The 27914-nt window shown below is 36.2% G+C and overlaps 2 protein-coding genes across 2 annotated transcripts; both read left to right on the top strand.

Annotated features, from left to right (window-relative positions):
* The first annotated feature begins 2046 nt into the window (after positions 1-2046).
* On the top strand, positions 2047-3428 carry LOC113225418. Its single transcript, XM_026457725.1, has one exon. The coding sequence runs from the start codon at positions 2062-2064 to the stop codon at positions 3388-3390; it is 1329 nt and encodes a 442-aa protein (XP_026313510.1). The 5' UTR covers positions 2047-2061; the 3' UTR covers positions 3391-3428.
* A 261-nt stretch (positions 3429-3689) lies between these two features.
* Positions 3690-27701, top strand: LOC113225374 (protein takeout). The gene is made up of 6 exons (XM_026457663.1): positions 3690-3820; positions 20726-20818; positions 23246-23393; positions 24173-24306; positions 24573-24738; positions 27282-27701. Exons 1-6 carry the CDS (start codon positions 3760-3762, stop codon positions 27418-27420), a joined length of 741 nt encoding a protein of 246 aa, XP_026313448.1. The 5' UTR covers positions 3690-3759; the 3' UTR covers positions 27421-27701.
* The last annotated feature ends 213 nt before the right edge of the window (positions 27702-27914 follow it).

Raw genomic sequence — 27914 nt, 5'->3', positions numbered from 1 at the left:
GGCCATTCTTTTAAAAACGCTTTTATAGAATTCTGTCGGTAACAGTCCGTAATAGTTATATATGTTACATTTTCTTAAACGCAGTTTTAAATATTTTGTTAATACAAAAGTTTTCTTGTAGTTTTTGTACATCCAAAAGAAAGCGGAGTCACGCTCGCGGTTACCACAGAGATAATGTATTATATTTGCTGTAAATTATGTGGAATATAAACAAAAATAATAGTTGTTATCATACAACGCCATTTACATTTTAATTATAATTTGTCTTTATTTCTCACCACAATACAACGTCATTTCTCAACATAATACAAGTGCTATATAAACTACTTTATAGACATTGTGATGCCTAAACTAGGCTCAACGTTTATATTTCAGGACACCGGAGATCTGGTGTGGACTTCTTGGGAATAACATTTCCCATAATATTTATTAAATTCCAAGAAGTCTCCATGCAGTAATAGTGAGATAAACAATTAATCAACTTTAAATTGTTGGGGCTACATTGCATGCGTCGGGAATTTTCGCGGAAATACCAACAGACGGTTTTCAAACGGTCATGCGTTAGAGAATGGTGTCGCAGCTGAGGTGCATATGTCGCAGCTCCAACAGTCTCCTGGCCACAGTCGCGGAGAGAGTCGACGTCCCATTTCTGCAGGCATGGGAATGATTAAAATGTAAATTTGTGTGTTTTTCTGTATTAACTAACTTAGGCATAAAGTTACTAACACGATATGGAGACATTCTGAAATAAACAATTCTTCTTCTTCCTGTCCTTATCCCACAATTATTATCATCTATTAAATTAATATAGAGAAAAAAGCAAGTGTTGTTAATAGTAATAGTAAAATTTTTTCTTTTTTCTGTATTTGTGCGTGTGTGTGAATGTCTGTGGGTGTACTCGTCTTTTTCTTATTATTATAATATAACAGTGGCTTGTTCTGTGTCTTTCAAAATTCCACCAATGTCACGAAGGATATACAATTCAATTTATTTCATTACACTGTCTTCATGACTTGACGAATAACTGTTTGTAAATTTGACACATTGATTTGTTGCCGCAAAAGTAGTATTTTTACAGTTTTATTATTTGCTAAATTGCTGGTCACTGTAATCTGCGTCCTCAGAACGACTGCGGCATCATCGCCGTCGACGAGGCGATGAATAACGCGTGAGTGGAACAACAATTAGGCGCACCGCCGTCATTACACATTCCCGGCCAGTAGCATTACTGCACAACCTCCGAACTGTTAGATAATGGTCATAATCAATGAAAGACCCTGAGAAGACCTTTGAGATCTCCAAAGAAACTAAAAAAACAAAATCGCCATTAATGCACCAAATCACGTAAACATGCTTTGAGTTACTCTGAAAAAGTGTGTTACGAAACTATATAGTCCCGCTGGTCCTATATTACTTGACGGGGCCTGTAACATTATATCCAACATTGGAGAAAATAAGGCTACATCGCCGGTAGACTTGTGTAGAGAAAGGAAACGTCTCTTTTGAAATAAAGTCGCAAAGTAGTAATTTCCCATTTTCTCAATGATTTATTTAATAACAGTTAGTATCTTTATTAATCATTTCCAACATAAAAGTAATAAAACAATACTTCATGTGTAACAAATGGCCTCTATGCCTTTGATTAGAGCATCCGTGGAACCTTAAGTGCAAGCGACATCTGTACAACGCCCTCGACATTTTTATGTTGATGCAACTTCGAGCAAGCTCCACGAGATGTCGCTACCAGTACGATGTTAAATCGCGCTTCAGAATCGCAACACGGCAATCGCTAATTTGTTATATTGTATTACGTAACTATTGACATTTATGATTGGTAAACAACCACTCGATAATATACTCGCAGTTTCTGGTAGTTTCGTGCAATTCGAAATCCGAAGTTAACATTCTAGAGGTCACGTGCGGCGAAACAGCTGTCACTTGTTGGTCTACACAGACTACATGAGGAGACTTGTTGCCATAGCAACGGTTTGTTTGTTTTATTTTACTGCAGTCGTAGCGTGGATTTAGTTTTCGTGTAAAATGCCAAATAAATTAAACGACATGAACAACAAAAGTTCAAGTCAACCTTCTAATAGGAATACCGCATCTATTTCGGGCAAGAGCAAAACGAGCACGGGGCGAAGAACTGTCGTACCTAGGACTATGTCAGCTAAGAAGGTTCCTTCAAAATCCTCAAAAGACAGCAAAAGTCTTTCCAGCATGGAATCTGGCATTAAAAAGTCTAGGGTTGTGAAACCAAAGAAAACTACGAAATCGGAAGTGTGCTGTTCTCAAAATGTAATTATAAAACGAAACTGTTCAGACCACTGCAAGAAATGCGGCGACGTTCTGTCGTCTACAACTCCGAGCACCACCAACAAAATGATTGACTTTATCAAAGAAGAAAGACAAAAGTACTCTGAAACGCATTCTCACAGCTCGGTTGAAAATAGTAGCCAAAAATCATCGAAAGGAATAGAAAAACCTTCGCAGAGCGAAATTTTCCAGGGTTCGATAATTAATAATAAAATAAATCCTATAAAGATTCCACTGACACAACCATGCGTAGGTTCGATTCCCGAAAAATTAATACTAACTAGTAAAGACCCCGCTCGATCAATACAACAATATTATAAGAACGAAAATTTTCAACAAATATCGGATTCTGTTTATGAAATAAATAATGAAATGAAAAAAATTTCGTTATTGGACACGATCGAAGAAATGCCTGAAGTCCCTACAGCGATTGAAGACGATTCTTCTTCATTAGAATCAACTTTATTTAGAATTATTAACCAAGCTGACACGGAACTTCACACCGACGAATATACAACACTTCAAAAGTTAAAGGCCTTCAGAGACAATAATTATTTCGAATGCCACAACACTCAAACAAGAATTAAAAGCAAAGGAAGCGTTACAAGTTTAGAGAACCATGAATGCACTTACAGGTTTTACTTAAACGAAAGATTGTTTCCCGAACCTTTGAATATGGATCATAATCAAAATATCAGATGCGTTGAATGCCACTTACCTATGGAGTTAAAAGAAAATTCGTTGACATCTAAAAGAACTATTAACGGAGCGATTCAAGCAAAAGTTAAAATTGGACCCGCCGAGGAATCTCAAGATACACTACTAATGCTACCCGTGAAAGATTCATTGATAATTAGGGAAAAAAGAAAAGAAAGGCGGAGAGAGGCCGAGAATCCCGATATAGTGTACTTCGGCATTATAAAGCTAGACGCTTACGGTAATTCCGTGTTCAACAAAACGTTACCAGAAAACTCTTTGGCTCTTCGATATCAGAAAGGATACAAAAAGTTCGAAGGCAGTTCTGATGACCATAGCTTCCAGAGAATGGAAGAAGGTGATATTGTTTATGTTTAAGTAGAAATTTTGTTCTAATTAAACAATTTTTGACTTACATAAAATTTAATTCTACTTCCAATACAAAAAGAAAGTTACAAAAGTATAGTTTCAGACTTATCCAATTAAATAGTTACAATTACCAGCTACCCTCAAACAACACTATCCCAAGATCACGCTCACCGACGCAGTCACGTGTCATCGCAAATATTTCTCAAAGCATATCATTAAATTTAAATATGTGTTGTGTATTGCCGACAACGGCGGGTCGGCTGCTGCAATCGCTTGGACCAAGTACATAAATAGGCGATATTGCGCCGGCGCCGGCAGTGCTAGCCCGCGAGCGTACTCTCACTTTCGTCACGTCTCTCGTACTGTAACGTTGCAACCATGTGGAGGAAGGTTTTGTTGGTGATGTGTGCCTGTGTCGTGTTTGGGGAGGATATGCTGCGTAAGTTTACTCAACTTTTAAGTTTATTTTACTTAAACTACTTGCTCACTCGTTCCTCTAAACTTATACTTATTCTTTCATTATGCTTTTCTCGGCTTTTGTGGAAAACGATAATATTTATTTTCACCTCACTAGCTCGGAAAGGCTTTTTTCTCAGTAGAAATCTGCGCGCAAAAGCGTTTCCACCTTTCGCGTTCCAAAAGCGTTTTGAAATTCAAACTTGAAGATGGACTCTGGTGCAACTTTTTCTTGCGATGAAAAGAAAACATAATAACACGTTCAACTAAGCGATTTTTCGTACTTTGTTTATGACATATAAATCCGTTGGTATGTTTTATTTTTATTATTGTTGACATTAAATTGACAATGATAACTAATTGTATTCTTTTAATTATTTAAATTTGTCGAAGAACTAAGATACAAATTAAAAGCACAAGCAAGAATAAAAATTGATGAGGTGTAATTCAGAAAACATCCGGAGATAAACTTTTTCTTATAATTAAAAAAAGAACTGATGTTTTATAGTTAAACTGTTTTTCTTTCATCTACCATTTCCCTCGCTATAGTGAGGTGAGAAGTTGTGTGTTTCCCTCGGCAGCAAAGTTGTTTTACGTCTCGTGCCTCGAAACCCTCGCTCCTCGAAAAGCCACGCTCAGGAATCTATTTTTCCTTCGCTTGCTCTGGTTTCAATACAAGCACTCGCGTCACCGATAACTTTGCAGCTTTGCATAACAAATAACTATTTCTATCTCATATAATTTTTTACTTGAGCATTGAGTATCTTTCCATTAAATATTCAGTACTGCTTCATGGCATTTCATACAAGACTATAATTACCAATTATTACTGCCCGGATCTCGAACATTAAATACCTTAAAGGTATTATTGATCTACTGGCTAGAACTAAATTTAGTAAATACATACCTTTAAAGTTTGAATTTACTACCTAAAGGTATTCGCAGTTGTATAATTAGAATACAGTATTTATTAACTCTGACCTGTGCCCTGCACTGGAATGCGTGGACGATAATAACGGTTAATTAGAAATATAATTTTACTGGTTTTTTGATCTTAAAAATAGTAGGGTGCAAAAGTCATTGTAGGAAATTGTAAATTTAATTCTAAATCATTAATTTAATCCAAACAACTTACAACTATTCATTATTATAAAAATACGGTATTTTCATTTCAGAAAATATAATTATTACAAAAACAAATAAGTAAAGAGCTGAAAAGAGAAAAAGAAGCTCTAAAATCCTGTTCGAGCAATGTGTCGTGTTGTTGAATGTTCGATGGACACGTTAGTGACAATAAATCAAATATACTTTACTATACACATACGTATGTAGATGTCATCGAGTATATAACCAGAAATAGAGACGAAATGTCAATTAATTTCTTAGAAAATTATTCTGCCTAATTTATTACGGTGACAACTGCGCTCCGATTGGCCAGCCCGAATTCGAAACAATTGACGAGTGTCGTCAATTGTTTCACTTCAAATCGACCAATTAACTTGAGCTTTGCTATAATGGACGAAAATTGCTAAATTACTTATTTAATATTTAATTACCGATGAAAAGTGATTCCGTTTGTTTTGTAATTAGATGTGTTGCCGTTTTTCTCACACCACCGAATAGAACAGCACGGCATTGTTAGAGATATTATCTTTATTACAATAAATACAGAATACTTTTTGGAATATACGGAGACGTACACACAGGTCAGTTGTTAGCGCTGTACTATTTCAGCTTTCTAATTTTTTTATTTCAGCGCAAACGAGAGTTGATATTTAAAAGTGATATAAGGCCCATTTGCCTGATGATTTGCTAGGGATAGATGGCCCTTATTTCGTCTCTATTTCTGATTATATATTCGATAGTAGATGTTCAGACCAATATTCAAATGTCAAAACGCAGGGATAAACAAAAATCGTTTGGTTATTAATAACCCAACGACTTTTGTCATGTTTAAGTATGAATTCTTGAACATGACACTGCCTACAAAACCTCTCTGCGTTATATTTTTCATGATTAATTATTTTACTATGTTCGATTTATTTTTTATTGACTTACGTATCACACTTTTTTTATAATATCAAGTGACGGGACGAACAAGTCGTACGCCTGATGGTAAGCGACACGCCTGTCCATACCAGTTGCAGTGCCACTCAGAGCTTTAAATCGCAAAGATCTGAGGGGCACTGCTACTGCGCCCGAAACCCTGAGACATAAGTTGACAAGTCCCATATGCCTGTAATTTCACCAGCACCCTTAACCTTCAAAACCGGAACGCAGTAATGCTGACATTACTGTCTGGCGGCAGAAATAGGTAACGTGGCACTGTGACCCTGGACGAACTCTTTCACAAGGAGCTCCACGCTACTGCTAAAGCTAAAACAATTGAAAGTGAATTTAACATATCTAAAACAGGACAGCACAGGTTTGTTTCGCTTTAGTTTTTTGCAATCAAGTTTTTTTTTATCGTAATAACTCGCTTGTTATTAAATATCAACAAGCATCTAAAAATAAATAAAAAAACTTCAAAAACTTCCATAGTTATCTCCTAAGACGTAAGACACAGGCTCAAGTTAAAATGGTTGTTAGTCTATTTACAGATTACGGATCTTGTTTTTGCAATGAAGCAAAAACTTGAGCTCGTCATTGATTATATTATACGTAATTTATTCTGGAATCATCTTAACAAGAACTTATATTCGATAGCCATATCATAGCGTTTTTAAAACATGAAAGAATAATGTGCAATAAAATGTCATTCAACGATCACCATATAAAATAACATTTGGTATATAAAACCTACCTCAAATGTTTGCGGATCTATTTGCCAAGTTTTATTCAAATCTGTTATCTGAAAGTGGGTGAAATCCAATAGTCTGGATTCATTGGAATATTTTCTTGAAATTGGAATGGTACTACTGAGGTACCCATTTTCCAACAAAAAAGAATGATAAAAATCGGTTCACAAATAATCCGGAGTAATCGCATAAGATACACAAAAAACCTTGAAGTCGGTTAAATATGCTGTCTATGACACTTTGGAGGTCAAGGCGAGTCTAAAAATATCTCATACACTGAAACCATTAAGCTATTCTGGTTAAATGGTAAGCCATAAAAATATATACTTATATCTGCCGTCCAATAACAAAAACGCGACTAAGTGACAAATGGTCAGATATCCGTTTTAAATAGCAAAAGATTGAGCACAAAATTCTCTTTTAAAAACAATATTAGTTAACGTGTTCGACGTATCGGAACTTAACCTATCGATGCATAACTGAAATATCATTAAACATTTTCAATATTAAAAACTGAGTTGTTGTTTTTTAAGACATATAAAAAAATATATTGTCACTTAGCCCCGTTTTAGTCATTCTAGAAACAACACTACATCCCTCTATAGCTTTCATAAATAAGTATCGGACTTATACGCTATAATTTTCAACGATAAAACCGTCAAGGAAGGTATTCATGCCAATCATCCCAAACCGGGTCCAGAAATTTTCCTTCCGGATTACGATAAGCCATATTTCAATGTCAACTGAAATTACTCTCATCATTCTTTATTGTTTTTTTTTATAATATCAAGTGATTGGCCGAACAGGCCTGCGCCTGATGGTGAGCCATATGCCTGTCCAGAACAGTTGCAGTGTCACTCAAAGCTTTAAGTCGCATAGATCTGAGGGGCACTGCCCTAAGCCATAAGTTGACAAGTTTCGTGTGCCTATAATTTCACCAGCACCCTTACTTCAAAACTAGAACACAGTAATGCCGACATTACTGCTCGGCGGCAGAAATAGGTAAGGTTCTTTCACAAGGAGCTCTACTGCTACTAAATAAATAACTGTTTAATTATAATTCGATTTAATGTTTATATCTCATTTCTTTCTGTTCTTCATTGATTTTTTGCAGCGAAAACCATTTTGTTAACCGAGTTCGTAAAAAAGAAGAGGTTTCCAATTCGACTGCATTTTTTGAAATGTTCGCTATCTCCCACATTTGTGAACCTATTTCGATGATTCTTTTTTTGGTTGGAAGTGTGATTCGTCAGTAGTGGTTTCAAATTTGAAAAAAATATTCCACCTCTGAGAGTGGTAAATTCGGGAATAAATTTGGTTTATTGGATTTCACCAACTTTCCGTTAACCGACTTCAAACAAACTTGCCAAATAGATATGTTGAATCAAACTTTTGAGGTTCGTTTTTTTTTAATTTCTTCTTTATACAATTATTTGAGAAAGTAGGGAGGGTATTGAAGTACGTTACATAGTAAGTTACAGTGGCGAGGCGTCCATAGAACTCGATTCCCACCGGTTTGCCTAAAATTTTCCACGAATCATCATATATAATAAATATTTTAAAGTAATTAACAACATTTGTGCTTAATTTTACGTGTAGAATAATTAACCAGTGAAATAAAATTTTATTTCACTGGTTAATTAACTAGTATCTTGTGTGCTAATAAGTTTGTTAAGGCAAATGTTTTTTGTTTTGCTCCGGGTTTACTAAAGAGAATTTTCCCGTAACCTGGGTTTCACGAGAACCGTGCATTTTCTTATAAGTTAATACCAATTTATTTGAAAAACCTCGTCATATACAGTTTTACTGTTTAAATACTATCACACCATTAAGAAAACATCATGAATTTTGGTCACGAACTTTCAAATCATTACTATCGATTGTATTTGTCGAAACAATTACTTACAGACTGTCTAAAACTATTATAACGAATGTCCTCTACAGTTGCAAAGGCGTGAATGCAAATGTGACGATTGTCGACCAAACATAGTGTTTGAATGCAGTGGGTATGCTGTATGCTATATGACCTTCAAAGGTTATTGATTTGGCCCCGCGCTGATCACGTGATTGTTTGCCTGACCGTTGGCCGCTGCCCTTCCTGGATTGGCAACAAAGAAAATTACAACATTCTGGTGAGGGTAGTGTAATACATATTTGGAAGACAAGGTCATAGATTAATTGTCCTTTATTCTCAATAACATAATGCTAAAAAAACCTACTTTCTTTCAAGCTAAATTATAGTATCCGGTGTTGGGGCTACTTGTAAAGAAACAATACTTGTGTTAGGAGTTTTTTATTATTATTATATTTATGTCCGTAAATAAATTAAAAGCAGAATATGAACTTAATATGCAAATGAAAATAAAACTAAGGTCATGCATGTGGTGTGTGTTTGTGTCAAAGGGCGCAATTCATAAATTTAATAGTACATTAAATTTACTTTCGATAAAAACCGACCTCGAAAGTCATTCATCCCTTAGTTTGCCACCCTTAAATGTAGAATATTTTCTTTAAATTTAAATGGAATCACTACTGAGGACCCTCTTTCCAACACAAGAATCATCAAAATCGGTTCACAAATGCCGGATATATGCAAAATAAAAACATACAGACGAATTAACCGATTTTAAATTTTCCGAAGTCGGTTAATATCGTTGCAAATTCAAAGCCTTGACAGAGATTTTAATGACCCCGGTAGCTCTATGGCCGCTGGATGAGGCCCCGGGTTCGATTCTCTGTAGGACCAATTTGGAAAATGACCTTTTTGTAAATTCGTTGTGGTCTGGGGGTTATTATTATGGATATATTTCCATACTAAATTCCATCGTTCGAGTACAGAAAATTCCCTACATAGCGACGAAAACATTTCTCATAAATCCTATAAGATTATAGGCATGAGAGCCAAGTGGCGAGAGGGTACTTTGGGACCATATCATTAACAATTATAGGTCTTCAGTGCAAATACGTTTCAGTACGAGTCCCAAATTCTCTAATGCAGTAAGAGATAACGCATTGTCTCAGCACCGCGTTAAATCAGACTTAATGACATTATTGATTGCCTAACGATAACTACGCCATTAACCACCCTGGCTCATAGTAAGTTGTTCGTGATATCACGACGTCGACGTCAATGTCTTTTGTATTGGCTTAAGTCATGGAAATAGGGTCCCTAGCTATTGTTTTGTGCAGTAATAAATAAACCTGTAATTGTAATTGGTAGCGAAATTCTTTATGTTTATTAATTTGTATAATGTGACCGCAGCAGTGGTAGAACGTTTTCTTCTACCGTTGCTTCGAACGATTGCTAAAGTTATAGAGACTGCAGGAAAGTTATATCAAAATGGCTACAGTCGAAATCGTATGAGGAAACCGAAGATGTATTAGAACACTTGCTAAACTTATCAAGTCCGGCAACTCTGACCTAAAGGAGGTAGCCCGTGCTCAACATACCGACGTTAACGGGTTAAATATAATGTTTATTGACACTGCTGCTCATTTTTATAGATTCTTAAATTGATTTCACAAATTAAATGATTTAGATTTAATAGAGGCGAAGCTGCAGACCCATGAAAACCGCCATATTGTTGCCTGCTTGTCAGTATACTAGAGGACATAACACGGAGATTGTGCGACCCCTTTCCATCATCGAGGGACCAGACGTAGTCTACAGTTCCACCCCTCATCGTCAACCCATTTATACGTCCCACTGTTGGGCACGGATCTCCTGTCAAGCGAGGGTTTAGGCCAAAGTCCTCCACTCTGGCTCAATCACCGAAAAGCCCATAGTAAATTTCAAATTAAATTTCGTACATAAATTCCGATAAACACGGAGTTGCGACCCCAGATTCGAACCCAGGGTCTCTACAGAGAGGCGGTAGGTCTAACCATTATGCTACCACGGCTTTTTCTTGTGGATTTTCCAAGGTTTTGCACGAAGCAAACTTCCACATTTATATGGCGAACGGCTATAATTGTAATTCCATGCCTGCAGACTTATTCCCTGAACGCTATAACTTGGGCTTTTTCAGGCAAGAGCGAATGGCATTATTTACGTGCGCACTCTCCATAGTCGACCTCATCGCCACTTTTCATCTGGTGACATGGAACGCACTTATTTTTTTACAAAACAAAAATCCGGTGCTTCCCGTTGGCCAGATTGATAATCGTCGATCAAGACACCACACTATTGGTTACATTGAATATTTTTTATTAATAACAATAAAACAGTCGCTTAAACAAGTTAATACATGATTGAGAATTTTCTAGATCAATCTGAATTTAAATAAAGTACCAAATTCGCAATTGAACCAGTTGACAATTAGCCGTGATTGCAAGGATTGGAATCCGGCAAGTTGCGTGGCAACAGAACCGGAAAGCTCGCTAGCCTAGCTAGTGTGTATTTTAAGTCAACAATATTCTGCCCTCGGAACTAAAAAAAGCACAACTGCTGTGTAAAGTACGCATTGTTGTGCCTTTTTTTGTTACGAGGGCAGTATTGTAACACTTTTGTTTACATACGAATTGACCTTGCCCCTCTTCAAGCCGCGATTGCAGTTGAGATGTCTGGTGAAATGATGGTTATTGCATTCTTGTGGTATTTATAAACGCACCAATAAACCATAAGATTTAGAACAACTTTTTATTTCTCAATTCGTTTGTATTTTTTTTTCTATGTACGTTATGAGATAAGTCTGAATTGTGAACCAATTTTGATGATTCTTGTTTTGTTGGAAAGAGGGTGCCCTCAGTGTTGGTCCCATTTAAATTTGAAGAAAATATTCGACCTCTAAAGGTGGCAAACTAGGGAATGAATCCGGTTTCGCGCACTTTCCGGTTTTATTTAATTTCTATAAAACGTTGCAAATGGATGTAATTCCACGTACTTTTGAGGTCGTTTTTTCATAAAAGTTATTTCGATTTCTGTTGCTGGGTCGTCAGAAATATCTTCAAGAAGTATGGTAACTCCATGCAATAATAAGAGCGCGGATTATATGTGTGCACGCCCTCCGCGTTGTGTACGAACCATTGAGGTAATACATACTATATACTTATTGCCTAAATGGTACGGACGCATAGTCTCCCACTCACGTGCATTGCACGTTAGATTCGCCAACAGAAATGCACAGGGATATAAAATAACACTGCAGATTTTTTTTATAACATCAATGATGGGACGAACAAGTCGTGCGCCTGATGGTAAGCGACACGCCTGTCCATACCAGTTACAGTGCCACTCAGAGCTTTAAATCGCAAAGATATGAGGGGCTCTCTCACTGCGCCTGTCACCCTGAGACATAGGTTTACAAGTCCCATGTGCATGTAATATCACCAGCACCCTTGCCCTTCAAAACCGCAGCATATTAATGCTGACATTAATGCTTGGCGGCAGAAATAGGTGAGGTGGCAGTACTTTCCTGGACGAAATCTTTCACAAGGAGCTGTACTGCTTCGAAGTATTTACACGAGTGTAAACCCAATAATAAGCCAAAACAGCATGCACATATAACATCGTATTAGAAACGTTTACAGTGTGTTATATTACGTACAAACAAATGGGTATGTATGATTGTGAACAAATAATTCTTATCTTTAAGATATTAAGAACCGTACGCTCAAACAGTTGATCCTTTAAAACTAACGAAATCGTTTGAGTGCATTTCACATCATGTAATGTATAGGTCCGTTACCTAAATGCTATGTAGTGCACCGAGACAACTTTTACGTCGTGAGGCAACCCCTGGCGCCTGCGTCTGCGCCAACGACGCGCCGGCATGCACTGTGCACCAGTTGTGTATTCGAAAAATTCTAAAAAAACATGTACTCGTATTTGACAAAAAACTTCGTCAAAATTTTGTTATTTTCAAAATCGGATTGCGTATATTATCTTCTAACACGGTTCTAGCCTGCAAAGTGTGTATATTTTTTAGTATATATGTCTATATATGAATATTTGTATACATATATTCATATATTTACGTATTATTTGACAATTTTTAATGCAATGTTTTTTATATTTCATTTTTGTTAATACATTGACACACTACGTCTCCCGCTCCGATTAGCTTTCCTCTAACTCAAAGGTTCAGCTGGAGAAGATCGCTCTTAGCGTTAAGACCGCCTTTGCCCACATTAGTTTTAAGTTGTTTATGTACAGTCGGTGCCACCACTTATGTATCCCCTATTTGTATAGCACTTAGTGATAATAGTGGATACTTAAGTGAGCACCGACTGTACTGTTCCTTAGTCTTGTGTATGTACACCTATTTATCTAACTAAAGTTGCGCTTTTACTTTGCTGCATTTTACTTCGCCGTCAGACCGAGCCCTTTGCCCTGAACCCCGTTGCAGTGGCGTTTTTTCGTAATTAAATGGGGTGTTAATAAACTGGGAGTCAATTTAACAGCAACACAATGTTGTGTGTTGAACGTTACTAAAAAGTAAAGTCAGTTATAACGTGACTGTGCTAAAAACCAAGTTAATGCGTAAAACGATTAATGTATCAACTTATATAAACGAAAAACAAATAACTTGCAACCGAAATGTAAAACATAATCATCAGTAGAGCATGACCACGCAAATAGGCAGGAAGCATTACACCAAGTTACAGCATGCTGGCAATTATTTATAACCTAGAAGCTACGTTATAGCACAAGCTTAGCCAAAGAAAGACTCGCGTAACTTCGAAAGCATGTTACGCAAAGAGGAAGTGTAAATGCGTTCGTTTGCAACGAATTACTTTGAGGTCAAGGATACGACAGTGTAATAATTATTTAATACTGTTTTAGTAATAGCTTACTTCCGATTAGGGCATGCAAAAACCGAATGATTTTGAAAATCGGTTGTTCCGGTTGCCCTGTTCGGTTTTTTCGGTGTTTTTCTGTTGTCTCCCAAATAATTTATCTATAATTAACTCTAATATTCTAAAATAAATATGCATGTTCAGGGACAAGCAATTTTTTTTATTTTTTAGTTTTTTTCAATTGACTTACAAATAAATGGACGACAGGTCTAATACAAAAACCACGAAAAAAATGTCCCAAGTCAACCTATTCGAAATTTAAATTGTTATGTCATCGCAGTATCGCGCTGTCCGTAGAACAAATGAAGACTAAAGCGGAGTGTCGCGCTCTGTATACGATTTTAGCGCCTTACAAGTGCGGACACTTTTTAGCGCGGACCCGACGTCCATATAATTGTACGTCAATGTTTTTTTCGGTCTGATTCTATGTAGTGTTACCAGCGTTAGGCTTGAAAATCGGACATAGGAATATAACTGTTGTTTAATTTCATGAACAGGTCACGTTTTAAATTCGGCAATACCCTGCGGATCAAAAAAGCTTTGTCTCTAAATTTGTTTCTCGCTAAAACCAAATTGTTTTGAAGCCTTACACTAACGACACAGTAAATTTATGAAAATGTTATTTATGCTAAGAAAATATTTTTTTAATAAAAAATAGTGACAGACATAGCATTATAAGAGGAATAAAAATAAAGTAGATGTTCTTGGCAGTCGTCTTCACAAAGTTTCAAATTCATCTAAGGGGCAATGTACCTATACGATTCTATAATAAGATTCCGATTGATATTCAAAATTTGCCATTGACAAAGGTTTAAAACTATTGTGAGAGAGGTTATTATACAAATGCTAGTAACTTGGAAGACAAAAATCCGTGGTAATGACCCGTTTGGCTCTTTCAGGTATTCCCGATCTAAGATGTTTACATTAAATATTGTAATGATAAATGTATTCAAATTTATATTTACAAAGAGTAACCCCTAGAGTTTCTAGCTCATTCTTCTCAGGAGAATCTGCCTTACGAATGAACAGTAGAATTTATAGACAAGACCAAAGTCATGATCAATGACCACATTGATCCGAGACCCATAGTCGTAAATGGCCAAAAAACCTTCTTGAAGTTATTTCCGAATACAATTATCTCGGGAAGATTCTGTAGTTAAGTAGAAACAATTCCGAGAAGGAAACCAGGAGGAGGATTCAGCTTGGATGGGCAGCGTCTGGGAAGATACGTCGAGTCTTCTCGTCACCTATACCACAAAATTGGAAATAAAGGTTTTCAACCATCGCCTCCTGCTTGTTATTATTTACAGACACGTGACGTGGACACTCACGATACGCTAGTCCACCAATTTAAAGTCGTTCAGCGAGCTATGGAACAGGCCATACTCGGAGTTTCTCTGAAGGATAAAATTCGTAATGACGTTATCCGACAGAGAACCAACGTCACCGACATAGCTCGAGCAATAACAAGCTGAAGTAGGCTGGTCATATCTGTCGAAGAACCGATAACCGATGAGGAAAACGAGTTCTAAAGTGGAAACCGCGAGGTGGAGTGACGATCTGCGAAAGATTGCTGGCGGGAAATGGATGCGACAAGCTGAGGACCGGGTGAAATGGCACACATCGGGGGAGGCCTATATCCTGCAATGGACTGCGATAGGCTGATGATGATGACCCAAAGGTTACCTGCACCACCTTGCGGACGCTGTCGCTGGTGGTCACGTACCTGAGTTCCTAGCATTTAGTTAGCATTTATTTATTATTATTAATCATGATACCATGATATTGTGAATTACGAATTTATGTTTTAATAGTTTTAAGATAAAACCGAAAATACCGAAAAACTCGGATTTTCCTCAGCTAAAGACAAGGTGCCAAAATGGATGGTCCGATTATCAATTAAAACATCGATAGGTAAGATTTGTACGCATAGGGCCTACGCATAGCCTTTTAAAAGACGATTAAGTTTTTAGTTTTAGAAGGAGTAGAGCTCCTTGTGTTATAGTTCGTCCAGGAAAGTACTGCTACCGTACCTACTTCTGTCGCCAAGCAGTAATATAGAGTGCTAGTGAAATTACAGGTTCATGAGATTTATACACAACAATTTTACAACTTAGGGTGACGGGCGCAGTGGCCCCCTAAGGTCTTTGCGATTTAAAACTCTGAGTGGCACTGCAACTGTTACGGACAGGCGAAGCTTACCATCAGGTGCACAATTTGTTCGTCCCGTCATTTGATATTATAAAAAATATTTAACACACATTTAATATAATTTGCACTTGCACTAAATACACTATCTATAACTTAATTTTACATAATTCTCGTTTGAAACAATATTCACATTTTATATAAAACTCTTTTTATATAACAACCATTTTATATATTGTCATATATGAAAAAGCAGCCAGAACCGAATTTATTTGCGTTTATGAACAAGTTTTAAGTCAATCTTATCTCAATAATAATTTACTTAGTTATGTAAACTGAGGTTCATGCCTTATAATTTTTATTTAAAAAAGAATTTTAGGGTTATTGATTGTTATCAAAAATTAAATTATGTAATGCAAATTATTACTCAACGTTCGTTATATTAAGTGCAATGTTACATGAACAAAAGTTTATATTAAATAAAACTATATTCAATGAGCTTTAGGTTAAAAATATTTAAATAATACATTACACAAATATACATTTTACCTTCTGCGTTATTATAATGTCACCCAAAACTCAAGCATTTTGTTATTTTTATTAACAATACATCCTGTTTATATTTAAACTTACTTACTAACTTACTTTATCAAACTCGTATCTTAAAGCACAAAGTTACTGAAATAAGAATACAAATTTTTGTAAGCTGATCTAATATCATATTTCCTTCATATTTACACATTGGCTTTATTTATTTATTTATTTAGTAAGGCTTACCAAGTAAACACATACAGATACGTTAAATATTTATAAAAACGAAAACATTTAAAACTAGTATTATGCATGCATTTAAATTATTATTTTGGAAGCACGAGAGTATGAATGACTGTCTATACATATATGACTCGATCAAATCAAGATTACATTCAACAATTTATGTACTTTAAACTACGCAAAAATTAGGTAAAAATTAAAATTAAAAAACAAAAAACTAAGCAAACCAAAAATAGCTAGATAGCTCGCTAAAGATTGTTAACTTCACAAGTAAAATATTTTTGGATTACATTCCTGAAGCCGTGATATTTATCACTAAAAATATCCAATTCACAATGTTGAAAAATCTCATTGTATTCTCTCATAGTGGAGTAAAGTGGAGACGTGTTACCATAATTGGTTTTCCTCAGTTCTATACCAAAAGGTTCGTAATTATGCAGCCTGGCTGATATTCTAGGTGTTTTTAAGTTTATTTGAGACAGAAGGAACGGACAATCTATATCGTTATTTAGTAATTTAAACAAAAAAATTACCTATTCTTAAACAAATGTATCCAAATTAACAACCTCGATAAGAAATTTAAAATAAATAGAAAGTTTTGCTAACTCTTTATAAGATACGAGTTTGAGAAAGTAAGACATCGCTTTGTCTCAAAAGCTCCACAATTTCCATTGGTCACCAAAATCAGAACAGGCAAAAGTTGTCATTGCGCAAACGACGTTACTCAAATATCGGCAAGAAACAGATGCGGTACAAGGTCGGAGTTGATGTTCCACATGTACTTGCCTAAGCACTGTGCTAACTACAACTTACATTTATCTACAGATGTTGAAAAACCAAACCTCGTTATTGTTCAACGGTCCTATGTGTTGTTGTGTTAGCTAGAAGTGGCTACCTCCACTGCGTTTTGTAACTTTGTGTTACTGCAATCACAGAATAATCACGTATTGAAGACCAATAATGGATATTCTATTCGTGTCTCAATCTGTGGATTGTTTGATGAGTTGTGGTAATTTGAAGACGAAATACATTTCAATATATTTCTCTCGTTATGTTTGAGAAGCTTCTCATTGTATTTGGAGTCCAAATTCAGTCTTGCTGCAAGAGACTCATTGGCAACAACACACTCGTGAAGATAAACCTACACAGCCTCACTCGCCGAACAGTTGCCATGGCGGACTGCCACGCGTGACGTAACACAGGGTTTCCCTAGTGTTGAGTGTGTGTGTGCGTTAACAGAGTGGTCTCTCTTACAGTATTTCTTGAGGAAACGCCTTGGAATGTGCATGGCCGAATTCCATCCGCTCCTTCCCGTCGCCTAGACATGGGTATTTTTATTGTTATGCCTTTGATATTCTTCCGATTCGCACAAAACGTTTTCATTAATTACAGAAATAGCTAAACGATGGAAACTTTGCCGTGTTCTCTATTTCTCGAAAGATACTGGATGTCTTTAGGTGGAGAGTGAAGCGAGTCGAACGTAAACCCCCATTGTCATTATTTTTACATTTATCTGGAAAAATTGGGGGCAAATTTATTTATTTATTCTTAGGAAAGTTTACAGCATTCTTTAATATTAATTTATAAACTAAATGTAAACTTATAAGCCTATTAAAAACCTCCACATATGAAAATCTAAATACAAAACATATGTTAACACTAATTGCTAATCCTACATACGCATACGCATATACACTTTAGTTAATTTAGTTTAAGTCTAATAATAATATTAACGACTTAAATATATACATATCCAACTATACTGTTTAATACATACATATATTCAACATAATAAGATTTATATACCTACTTATAATTTGAGCATACCCACCCACCATATCTAAAATATTTACCAGTTATTGCCTTTCAAAATAATTCAAACCCACAGTTCTCTTTATAGATGTAGTGCTAGACGCAAATAAATCAAAGTCATTATCGGTGCTATACTTGTTAAAGGTTTTACAGCTACGTACCATGAATGTATTTTGTCTGTAATTTGTGCGGACATTCGGTAAGTGAAGCAGAGGGCGCTGCCGCAAAGCCAGTGCGTTAGCACGAAGACCAATCATGGACAGCAATTCCGGACAGTCAATTTTACCATTTGCCAGTTTAGATAAGAGACAGATGTCATTTATTTCCCGACGCATTAACAGTGGCAAGAAGTGGTATCGCTTACATCGATGCTCATAACTCAGCGACTTTTGTTTGGCCCTGAAGTCAAGAAAACGCAGAAATCGCTTCTGTATCGACTCTATCCTATCAATATAAATACCATATTGCGGATTCCACACTTGGGACGCGTACTCGAGATGACTTCGCACGAAAGTGCAATATAGTACTTTAATTGTCTTCAAAGATTTTAAATCACTGGACATTCGCATCACGAACCCGAGGGCCCTAGAGGCCTTACCAGCAATATAATTGACATGATCCTCGAAAATTAGCCTGCTATCATGTATGACACCCAAATCTCTTATTTTATTAACTCTGGTCAAACTGTGACCCTGGAGGAAATAATTGGATCCTATTACGTTGGTCTTACGTGTGAATGTTATACAGAAACACTTTGCAACATTAAGATCTAACTTATTTAAGACACAGTATTGTTCAAACCGCAGAAGATCTAGTTGCAGATCATCGACATCCTCAGAACAGCCAATTATTTTAAGAATCTTCATGTCGTCTGCGAAAAGAATGGATTTAGAATTTAAAAAACATTTACCGATGTCCATTATAAAAATTATGAATAACAGCGGACCCAGAATTGATCCCTGGGGCACACCAGAAGACATTTCAGCCCACCGCGACGCGTATCCTCGCAAAACAACAGCCTGGTTACGATTGGCAATGTAGGAGGCGAACCAACGTAATAAATTTCCATGAATTCCCGCCGCATGGAGTTTGGATAGTAGCATGCAATGATCGATTCTATCAAAACACTTTGTTTAGTCTGTGTATACCACGTCAACTTGCGCTCCCTTTTCCATTCCATCGGCGATGTACTCATTGGCAATAATGAGGTTGGAGGATGTTGAGCGTTGTCTGAGAAAACCATGCTGCTCTTCACTAAAAGAACTACGTAAACTAGAGTACACATCCTGATGGATTAACCTTTCCAGTACTTTAGTAAACAGGCACAACCTGGATATTGGTCGATAATTCTCAACATTACTTTTATCGCCCTTTTTAAGTACTGGAGTAATGAAAGCAGACTTCCATATCCTAGCGACCAATCCTTCAGACAATGACCGCTTAAACAATATGCACAGTGGCGTCACCAAGCTTTCAATTTTATTTAGCCTATTCCTTACTACTTACCAAACCCTTGACCAGGCTAAGGGAAACGTATCTCCCATATAGTATTTCGTTTACCACGTTCAGTTTTTAATATATGTTGCTCTGATCCCTAAGTAAGTAGCTAAAGCAGTCGTGATATAAAAATCTGAAACAACGACGATCATCCAGTCCCGAGACAATATAGAAAAGTTAGTTTGTACACTGACCCGGCCGGGGATCGAACCTACCATACGACCTACAGTCACAAAATGCGTCTAGGAACAATAATGTACCTTTAGACTTTTGGTTACACTTAACCCAGTACCTACCGACTTTAGGAAAATACTTGATATATTATAGAAAAAAATTTGCTCCATGGACACATTATTTTATTTTTAAAAGTAAATAATATTGCATTCAAAGACTTTTAAAAAGTTCCTTGTCTCTTCTGGGAATCTGAGCGACTAAATGAGAAAAAAAATACAGCCTGTATATTTTGATGCCGACCGAAAAGGTCCATAATAAGGATTAATTAATTTAAAGTGACCTAGTATATTAAATAAAAGGAATACCAACCACCACTTTCTCTCCGCATCACATAGCATTAGCATCGAGTACCTAATTAATTACAATAATGCACGAACATAAATAAAATAATGACAAAATCCAGATCTTTAACTAAAACTAGCAATATACAACAGTTTACCGGGCTACGACCATAATATCTCCCACACAATCAAAATCTAACCAGGTTGTGGTAACGTGGAAGACACAACACAATTCTGATACAATGATATATTCATTTATATTTTGTGAAATTACTCCACTGGTTTGTTATAATTATTAATGCAAAGATCGAACACAAAGAAAAATACCTTCGATCTGACAGGACTCGAATCTGTGTCATACGAGGGCGCTCGCTCTACCAACTGAGCTACAGATCGAATTAGCTAGAATTAGCAGGACTTACGAATTTTTCTATTAGGTTTATTACAGACCTTTGTGCTCGGTTTTAACGGTTTTTTACCGTAGCGCCATCTGTGAGAAATCTTTATGTTTATATTTATAAACTTAAATTCGTCTCCATATTTCAGCGGAAGAATTCACGCGGTGTCGACAAAAGGATGCCAAACTCAACGACTGCCTAAAAGGCGCAGTCCCTGACGCTCTACGTAAAATGAAAAAAGGTAAGATGACGAGTCTAACTATCTGTATATGTATTTTATTCTGAATTTAAAATGGCGTATACTTGTTTTTTTTTTTTTTCTAAAAATACGCGGTGAAATCTTGGTTTGTTCTTTTTTTCGAAATGAAAAGAAAATCAATTTTAACTATAGCTATTACTTGGGCATTTTCAAGGCAAAAGTGAATAAACATTGCTCAGGTGCGCATGCTCCATCGTCGACCTCATTGTCACTTTCTATCAGGTGAGATGGAGATCAAACGCGCATTTACTTTTATTAAAAAAAAATCATTTCCAATATGCTGTTATCGGGAAAACCTAAGAACTCGAAAACTTATAATATCTTTCTATACTTTAACCAAAACAAATATATCAACATTATAATGTAAATGTACGCCTACGTCAACGAACCAACTTAAAAAACTGTGTAAATTTCCCTCTATTCCACTTAGTTCAACTATAAGTTCAATCAGTTGAACTAATCCGATACAAATATTCCAATTAGTTCAATTAGGTACAACTTTTCAAAAAGTTGAACTTATTGGACGAAATTCATCCTGTTAGTTCAACTTTCCAATTATTTAAATAGTTCAATGTATAACTAATAATATTCCTTATCGTCTTTATGTGTAGTAGGAGAACCAGGACATTATGTCTTCGTGCTGCTATCAATATCAGCACTCCCAATAGCTTAGACCCTACACTGAAGAAAATCAACATTAATAATAATAAATATTTATTGAGACAATACAATTGCATGGTATCTTAAAATTACGTAACATTATTACACAAGGAACATTTTAAGATGAGGTTGAACTATTGCGCCCGTTTTAAAAAAAAAACTGTATGATAAACGCTACGTGTTCCACTGGATTTAATTTACAAACATTATAATGCCAAACATTCTACGTGATAAAAGAATACAAGCAAAAGTATGACAGAGAAATAACAAAAACAATTTTAAAACTATGTGTGTGACAGGGTGTTTGCGTGTGTATGTTGCTTAACTGCCCATGAATAGCTTTACCAAGGTTGCTAAAGTTGCCTGAAAATGAGTAACCACTGAGTAACGTTAATCTCTCAATTCCGTGGCACAGGTATCGGATTGAAAACGTACTCTTAGTATAATAAAGTCACATATGATAATACTTGTATAATAAAGTCACATGTGATAATACTTGTATAATAAAGTCACATGTGATAATACTTCAAAAGGGCTTTTATCACAAGAATCATAAAAACAATAAGGAATACATGAAACAAAATATGTGTATGTGCAATTCATAGCTCTTCTATTCCATTTACGCGTAAAAAGGTATTGACTCGTTAACCTCTTAAAAGTTGGAATTAAGTACTTTTTGTTGAACGAGAAATTACTCCCTTACTTTTTTGTAATTATTAATACAAAGATAGAACCAACATGCCTTACAAATTTTCCCACATGTTTTTAACGATTTTTAACTTAAGAAGAATTAAGGATTTATATCACATTATATCACAAGTATCTATTAAACACGTGACCAGAAATCATAGAGTATATAAGCAATAGAGACGAAATGTCAATTAATTTGTTTGAAAATTATTCTGCCTAATTTATTACGGTGACAACTGCGCTCCGATTGGTCAGCCCGAATTCGAAACAATTGACGAGTGTCGTCAATTGTTTCACTTCAAATCGACCAGCTAATTTGAGCCTTGCTATAATGGACAAAAATTGCAAAATTACATATTTAATAACCGATGAAATGTGATTCCGTTTGTTTGGTAATTAGATGTTTTGCTGTTTTTCCCACACCACCGAATAGAACAGCACGGCTTTGTTAGATATATTATCTTTATTACAATAAATACAGAATATTTTTGGAATATACGGAGACGTACACACAGGTCAGTTGTTGGCGCTGCACTATTTCAGCTTTCTAATTTGTGATTTCAGTGCAAACGAGAGTTGATATTTAAAAGTGATATGAGGCCCATTTGCCTGATGAGTTGCCAGCGATGGTGACCCTCATTTCATCTCTATTTCTGGTTGTACACTCGATGCCAGAAATATACTTGTAAATAAATATAGTTGTTAAAAAATAGAATGAAAATTATAGTTAAAATAGTTTACAGCATATAATTTAACAAAACAGTTTAACAATCTTATAGTTAGCAGTTACTAGAATATTACATCGTTACATAATATGCAAAAGGCCACAGGGCGTGCGAAAATTAGTTTTCCTATGATTACGTTTACTGACGTTACTTTCTAATTTTAAGTACACACTTGTTTATTACGTTGGGTTTTACTTCGTGATCAATGACTCTACCATAGACCATCCTTTTTTTTCATAATTAGTCCTCTCTGTTTTCATTTACAAACTATATATTCATATCCCACTACAATAACAACAACAATTACAACTAATAACTATGAATGCTTATGTAGGTATACCGTCTCTGGGTGTGCCAGCGCTGGAGCCGTTGCTGGTGTCGAGCATAGACATCGGCGCAGGCGCTGGGCCAGTCGTCATCATGCAGAACTACCGCCGCATCAAGCTGCACGGTCTCACTGATTCCGTGCTCACCACTTACAAGTTTGTTGACACACATTTATATATGCGACGGAGCTCGTTATGTACCCACTAGAGATGTGCGCCGCGCCACCGTTGCCGATTTTAATCGGCGTAAAATCGACGTGGCGAAAATTAATTTTATTTATATTCGAAAATGTATCAGCTTTTGCTAATTTACTGTAGTTCCATTCAATTATTCCAAACAATTACAATTAAGCTGCCTCTAAATATTCATATGGCCTACATTTATTTCTCTCGTTTGATTTTAAGTTGGCGGTGTATTTGTGTGTCCATGGTACCCGCGATACAGAATTTGCCTAGAGCGGGGCTATGAGTGTGCACGTTATTCATTAATATTTAATTACGGACCCATATTACATGGAAATGACACACAACCTATTTAACCCGCTAGATGGCGCATGAATGCTAGTGCTGTTGCTGTTGAGGCTGTCAAGCTCCATAGTACATTACCTGCTAATTATCAAGTAAAAGTGTAAAAAACCTTGAAAAGGAATACAATGTTTTAGTGTTTTTCCTAACATCTGCCAAAATATATGCCACACCGATTTCACGCCGTCGCCGCCGGTCGAAAAACCATCATTCAATTTTACGATCGGCGCACGTCTCTACTTTCCGCACAAAACTTAGGATTGCTTTTCAACTAGTTAGTGCAGGAGTTACAGGTTTCGAAGATTTACTGTCTCCCAATTAGTAATAGAAGTATAGTATTAGTTAGTATTTTCTCTTGTATTTTTTTTTGTTATCTAGTGATGTGTAAAATGACGATTACTGTTTTACAGAGCGGATCTCAAGCACTACCGCCTGCGCACAGATTCGCACACGCCCAAGATGGAGTTCATCGCTGACTACGTGATGAAGGGCCGCATTCTCGTGTTGCCAATCCAGGGCAAGGGCATCGCTAACATCACCATGTGTAAGTACCTGTTTGAATTATCATTCATTTCGGTCTACAAATCATTTCGACATCATCGACCGCCAATGGATAACGTTTTATTAAACTTTGACTGCCTTAATGCCTAGCCTACAACTACGGAAACCTATTTTGGAAAGTTTCGAAAGTCTCGTTCTTCCTGAACTTTTCCAAACAGCACCGAGTCTCGATTTTTTTCAGTAACGCGGTGATGTAGTGAGACCGAAACCCCTAACTAGAGCTTTAAAAATTATGTAATTTTTTTCTAGTGAACCTGGTAGTAAAACACGATCTGATAGGCGAGCCGGTCGTCCGTGACGGACAAACATACATGCACATCAAGGAGTACCGCGTCAAATTTGTGCCGCAACGCGTGCTGCTCTATTTCACCAATCTCTTCAACGGGGACAAGAGGCTTGGTGACCAGATGAATGCGTAAGTGATTTCATATCGTTCTTGTTTCCTAAACCAGACGAAAGTAACGATCATTGTAGTTTTTTTTTTTTTATAATCGGTAACGGAACGAACAAGTCATGTGTCTAATAGTAAGCTACGCGCGTGTCCACAACTGCTGCACGTGCTACTCAGAGCTTTAAATCTGAAGGGCACTGTCACTGCGCCCGCCACCCTGAGTAATGCTCATATTACTTCTTGGCGGCAGAACTAGACAAGGTAGCAGTACTTCCACCAAACACCAAAGTTTCGGGCCCCTGAGTTTAGTGTCTGATATTGCAGTGCCCTTCGCTTACAGTGCCTGAGATTGTCGCTATCTTTTTTTGCATCTAGCCCGCGCTGCACCATTGGACATACATTCTGATCGCAGCCGCTAGCGTCATCAGCCAAACAAGTGATATTACTGTATATTTTTGAAGAACCACTTGAGGATAACGTTTTCTTTTGTGATATACCTCCTCCATGAAAATGTTTTCATTATGGTTCACAAAATAAACTTATACTTACATACCTGTGCTCCTCACATGTTATTGAATATAGTTTCATTTGTGAGTAAGTTTGGTGTCCATACTAGGATTAGCCTGTGTCATAGAGCACTAAGCATTCCCCCTCTAAGCAACCGTAACAGAAGACTAAAGGATACGTGTACTTAAACAATAACAAAGTAAAAGCAAAAATGAAAATTAACTGTTACTCATTTTCGTTTCCCATGAGGTATGTGAATTATGAAGAAACCGAGATAGATTTTCTGAGAATACAGCCAAGTTAACCAAAAAGTCTGTTACCTATGGTCACGTCTATGGTCATTTAAAAAAGCATTGTAGGAACAGAAAGGCGAGTTTTGTTATCCAAGGAAGTAACCTTACCTAATTCTGCCGCCAAGCAGTAATGTGAGCATTACTGCATTCCTGTTTGAAAGGTGCTGGTGAAATCATAGACACATGAGACTTACAAATTTATGTCTCAGGGTGACGGGCGCAGTGGCAGTGCCCCTAAGATCCTTGAGATTTAAAGCTCTGAGGGGAATTGCAACTGTTATGGACAGGCATGTCGCTTACCATAACTTGTTCGTCCCGTCACTTGGGGACACAAAATATCACGAGAAACGCCCAGAAAAACTGAATCGTAAAGATATCGCGTTTCATCGGTTACCTATATAGTCCTTGCCATTTTTTATTGTCTGCCCCAAAATTGTATCATCAAAACATGAGTTTATTTCCAGATTTTTTGTGTTTCTTGGTCCAATTTTGTACAATAAATTAAACGCCAAACTGGCCATATATTATTTTTGTTATATAAAGGTTAAGATAATTCTCCAAGAATTCCTTGAAAATATGTCCTAAGAAAATATAGAGAATTTATTAACTATCCCAAAACAAATATAAAATATAAAGGTATATGATTTACATTTCATTGTTTAATTATTATTATTATTTTGTTTATATTTCAATAATTTTTTTGTTTATAATTTAATCATCATATATTCACCTGTATAATTAGTATTTTTTACCTGAAATACAGGATTCTCGTATTTCAGGTATATGTGTTATATTTTATATTTATTCGCATAATTAGTTTAGTTATTCATTTGTACAATACGTTATTCAATAAACAATTTTATTATTTATTTATTTATTTTCCAGAAATAACGTTAGCTCGAATTTTCATAACTTCGAAAGTAATTTTGAGAGGAAAATGTTTTTTCTTTTAAACCTAACTTAACCTAACCTAATCGTGTCTTTGCTATAAACATCCAAAATATCCTGAAAGAATAACGGTTTCGTTATAATTCCGTCTTCGGTGTAATGAAAATTCGAAGAAACGTTATTTCGGCAAAATAAAAATTCGAGTTTTTGATAGGTTATACCCATTTCATCATGATAATGCCAAACTGCACACATTTTTACAAAGCGTCAAAAACAATTGAAGAATGGAGTTAGGTTGGAATATATTACCTCACCGTATTTGCCAGATGTAGTCGTTCGGTCTTTACACAATTCTTTGCATAGACAACTTTAATAACGAAAAGACCATAAAACGACTCTTTGTAGCTGTACTTTATAAGACAAGAACTTTTATATAAGGGAAATTCCAAAATTACTCGAAAGATTGTAAATCAACATGGCCAATAGATGATTCAAGTTTTTTTTTAAATATTTTTAAATGTTTTTATTTATACTTTGATACAGCATGGACTTTTTAACCGACTTAAAAAAAGAGGAGGTTCTCAATTCGCCTGAATTGTTTTTGTATGTATGTTACGCGATAACTTGTGAACCGAATTTGATGATTCCTGGAAAGAGGGTACTTCAGCAGTGGTCCCATTTATATTGGAAGAACATATTCCGGCTCTGAGGGTGGCAAATTAGAGGATGAATCCGGTTTCGTACTCTTTCCGGTAACCAATTTCAATAAAACTTGGCAATAAATGTAATTCCACGCTCTTTTGAGGTCGGTTTTTTAGCACTTTGTACAGAGATTATTGGCTAACTCATTACATTATTCACGAACGTGTCTTGTTTCAGTTTCCTAAACGAGAACTCCGAGCTGGTGTTCAACGAGCTGAAGGATTCGTACGAGAAGAGCCTTAGCTCCGTGTTCCAGGACGTCAGCAACAAGATCTTCGACAAAGTTCCCATGAACAAAATTTTCCTTGAAGACTAACATGTCCGACTGGCAAGTGTTTGAACGCGATTGAGGTGCAGATAGGATGCGAAACTTTCGGAAGAATGTATGCGCAAGGCAAAAGTGAAAAAATCTATTTTTTTTTATTACTGTACATACAGGTGGAACAAACAGTTACCCAGCAGTTTTTAACACTTGCCATAGTACAGTTATGTGATATTAATAATAAAAACTTTTTACAGTACCGGCACGCTATGATGGCCGTTTTGACAGATTACAATAATCAGATCTCTATTCATTGTCGATAAAAATATAATCAAATGCGAGTCGCATCTATAAGTTTTTAGATTTATAACTGGAATTGCAAGGGCTGGCTGATTAAAAAGTTTTAATGAAACGAAAATAAAAATGCTTGCTTAATATCGTCTTAAAATCGTCAATTCGAAACTGCTTTATTTTGCATTGAGCTTTGACGCGAGTTTGCCCGAGGTAGAAGTCGTGCTGGTCAGCGATCCCATAAGTAACGAACGTAT

The sequence above is a fragment of the Hyposmocoma kahamanoa genome, unplaced genomic scaffold, assembly GCF_003589595.1.
Source record: "Hyposmocoma kahamanoa isolate Upper Pololo Valley unplaced genomic scaffold, ASM358959v1 160, whole genome shotgun sequence".
Taxonomy (NCBI): domain Eukaryota; kingdom Metazoa; phylum Arthropoda; class Insecta; order Lepidoptera; family Cosmopterigidae; genus Hyposmocoma; species Hyposmocoma kahamanoa.
The sequence above is the reverse complement of the archived record's forward strand: the minus strand, read 5'-3'. Positions and strand labels throughout refer to the sequence as shown.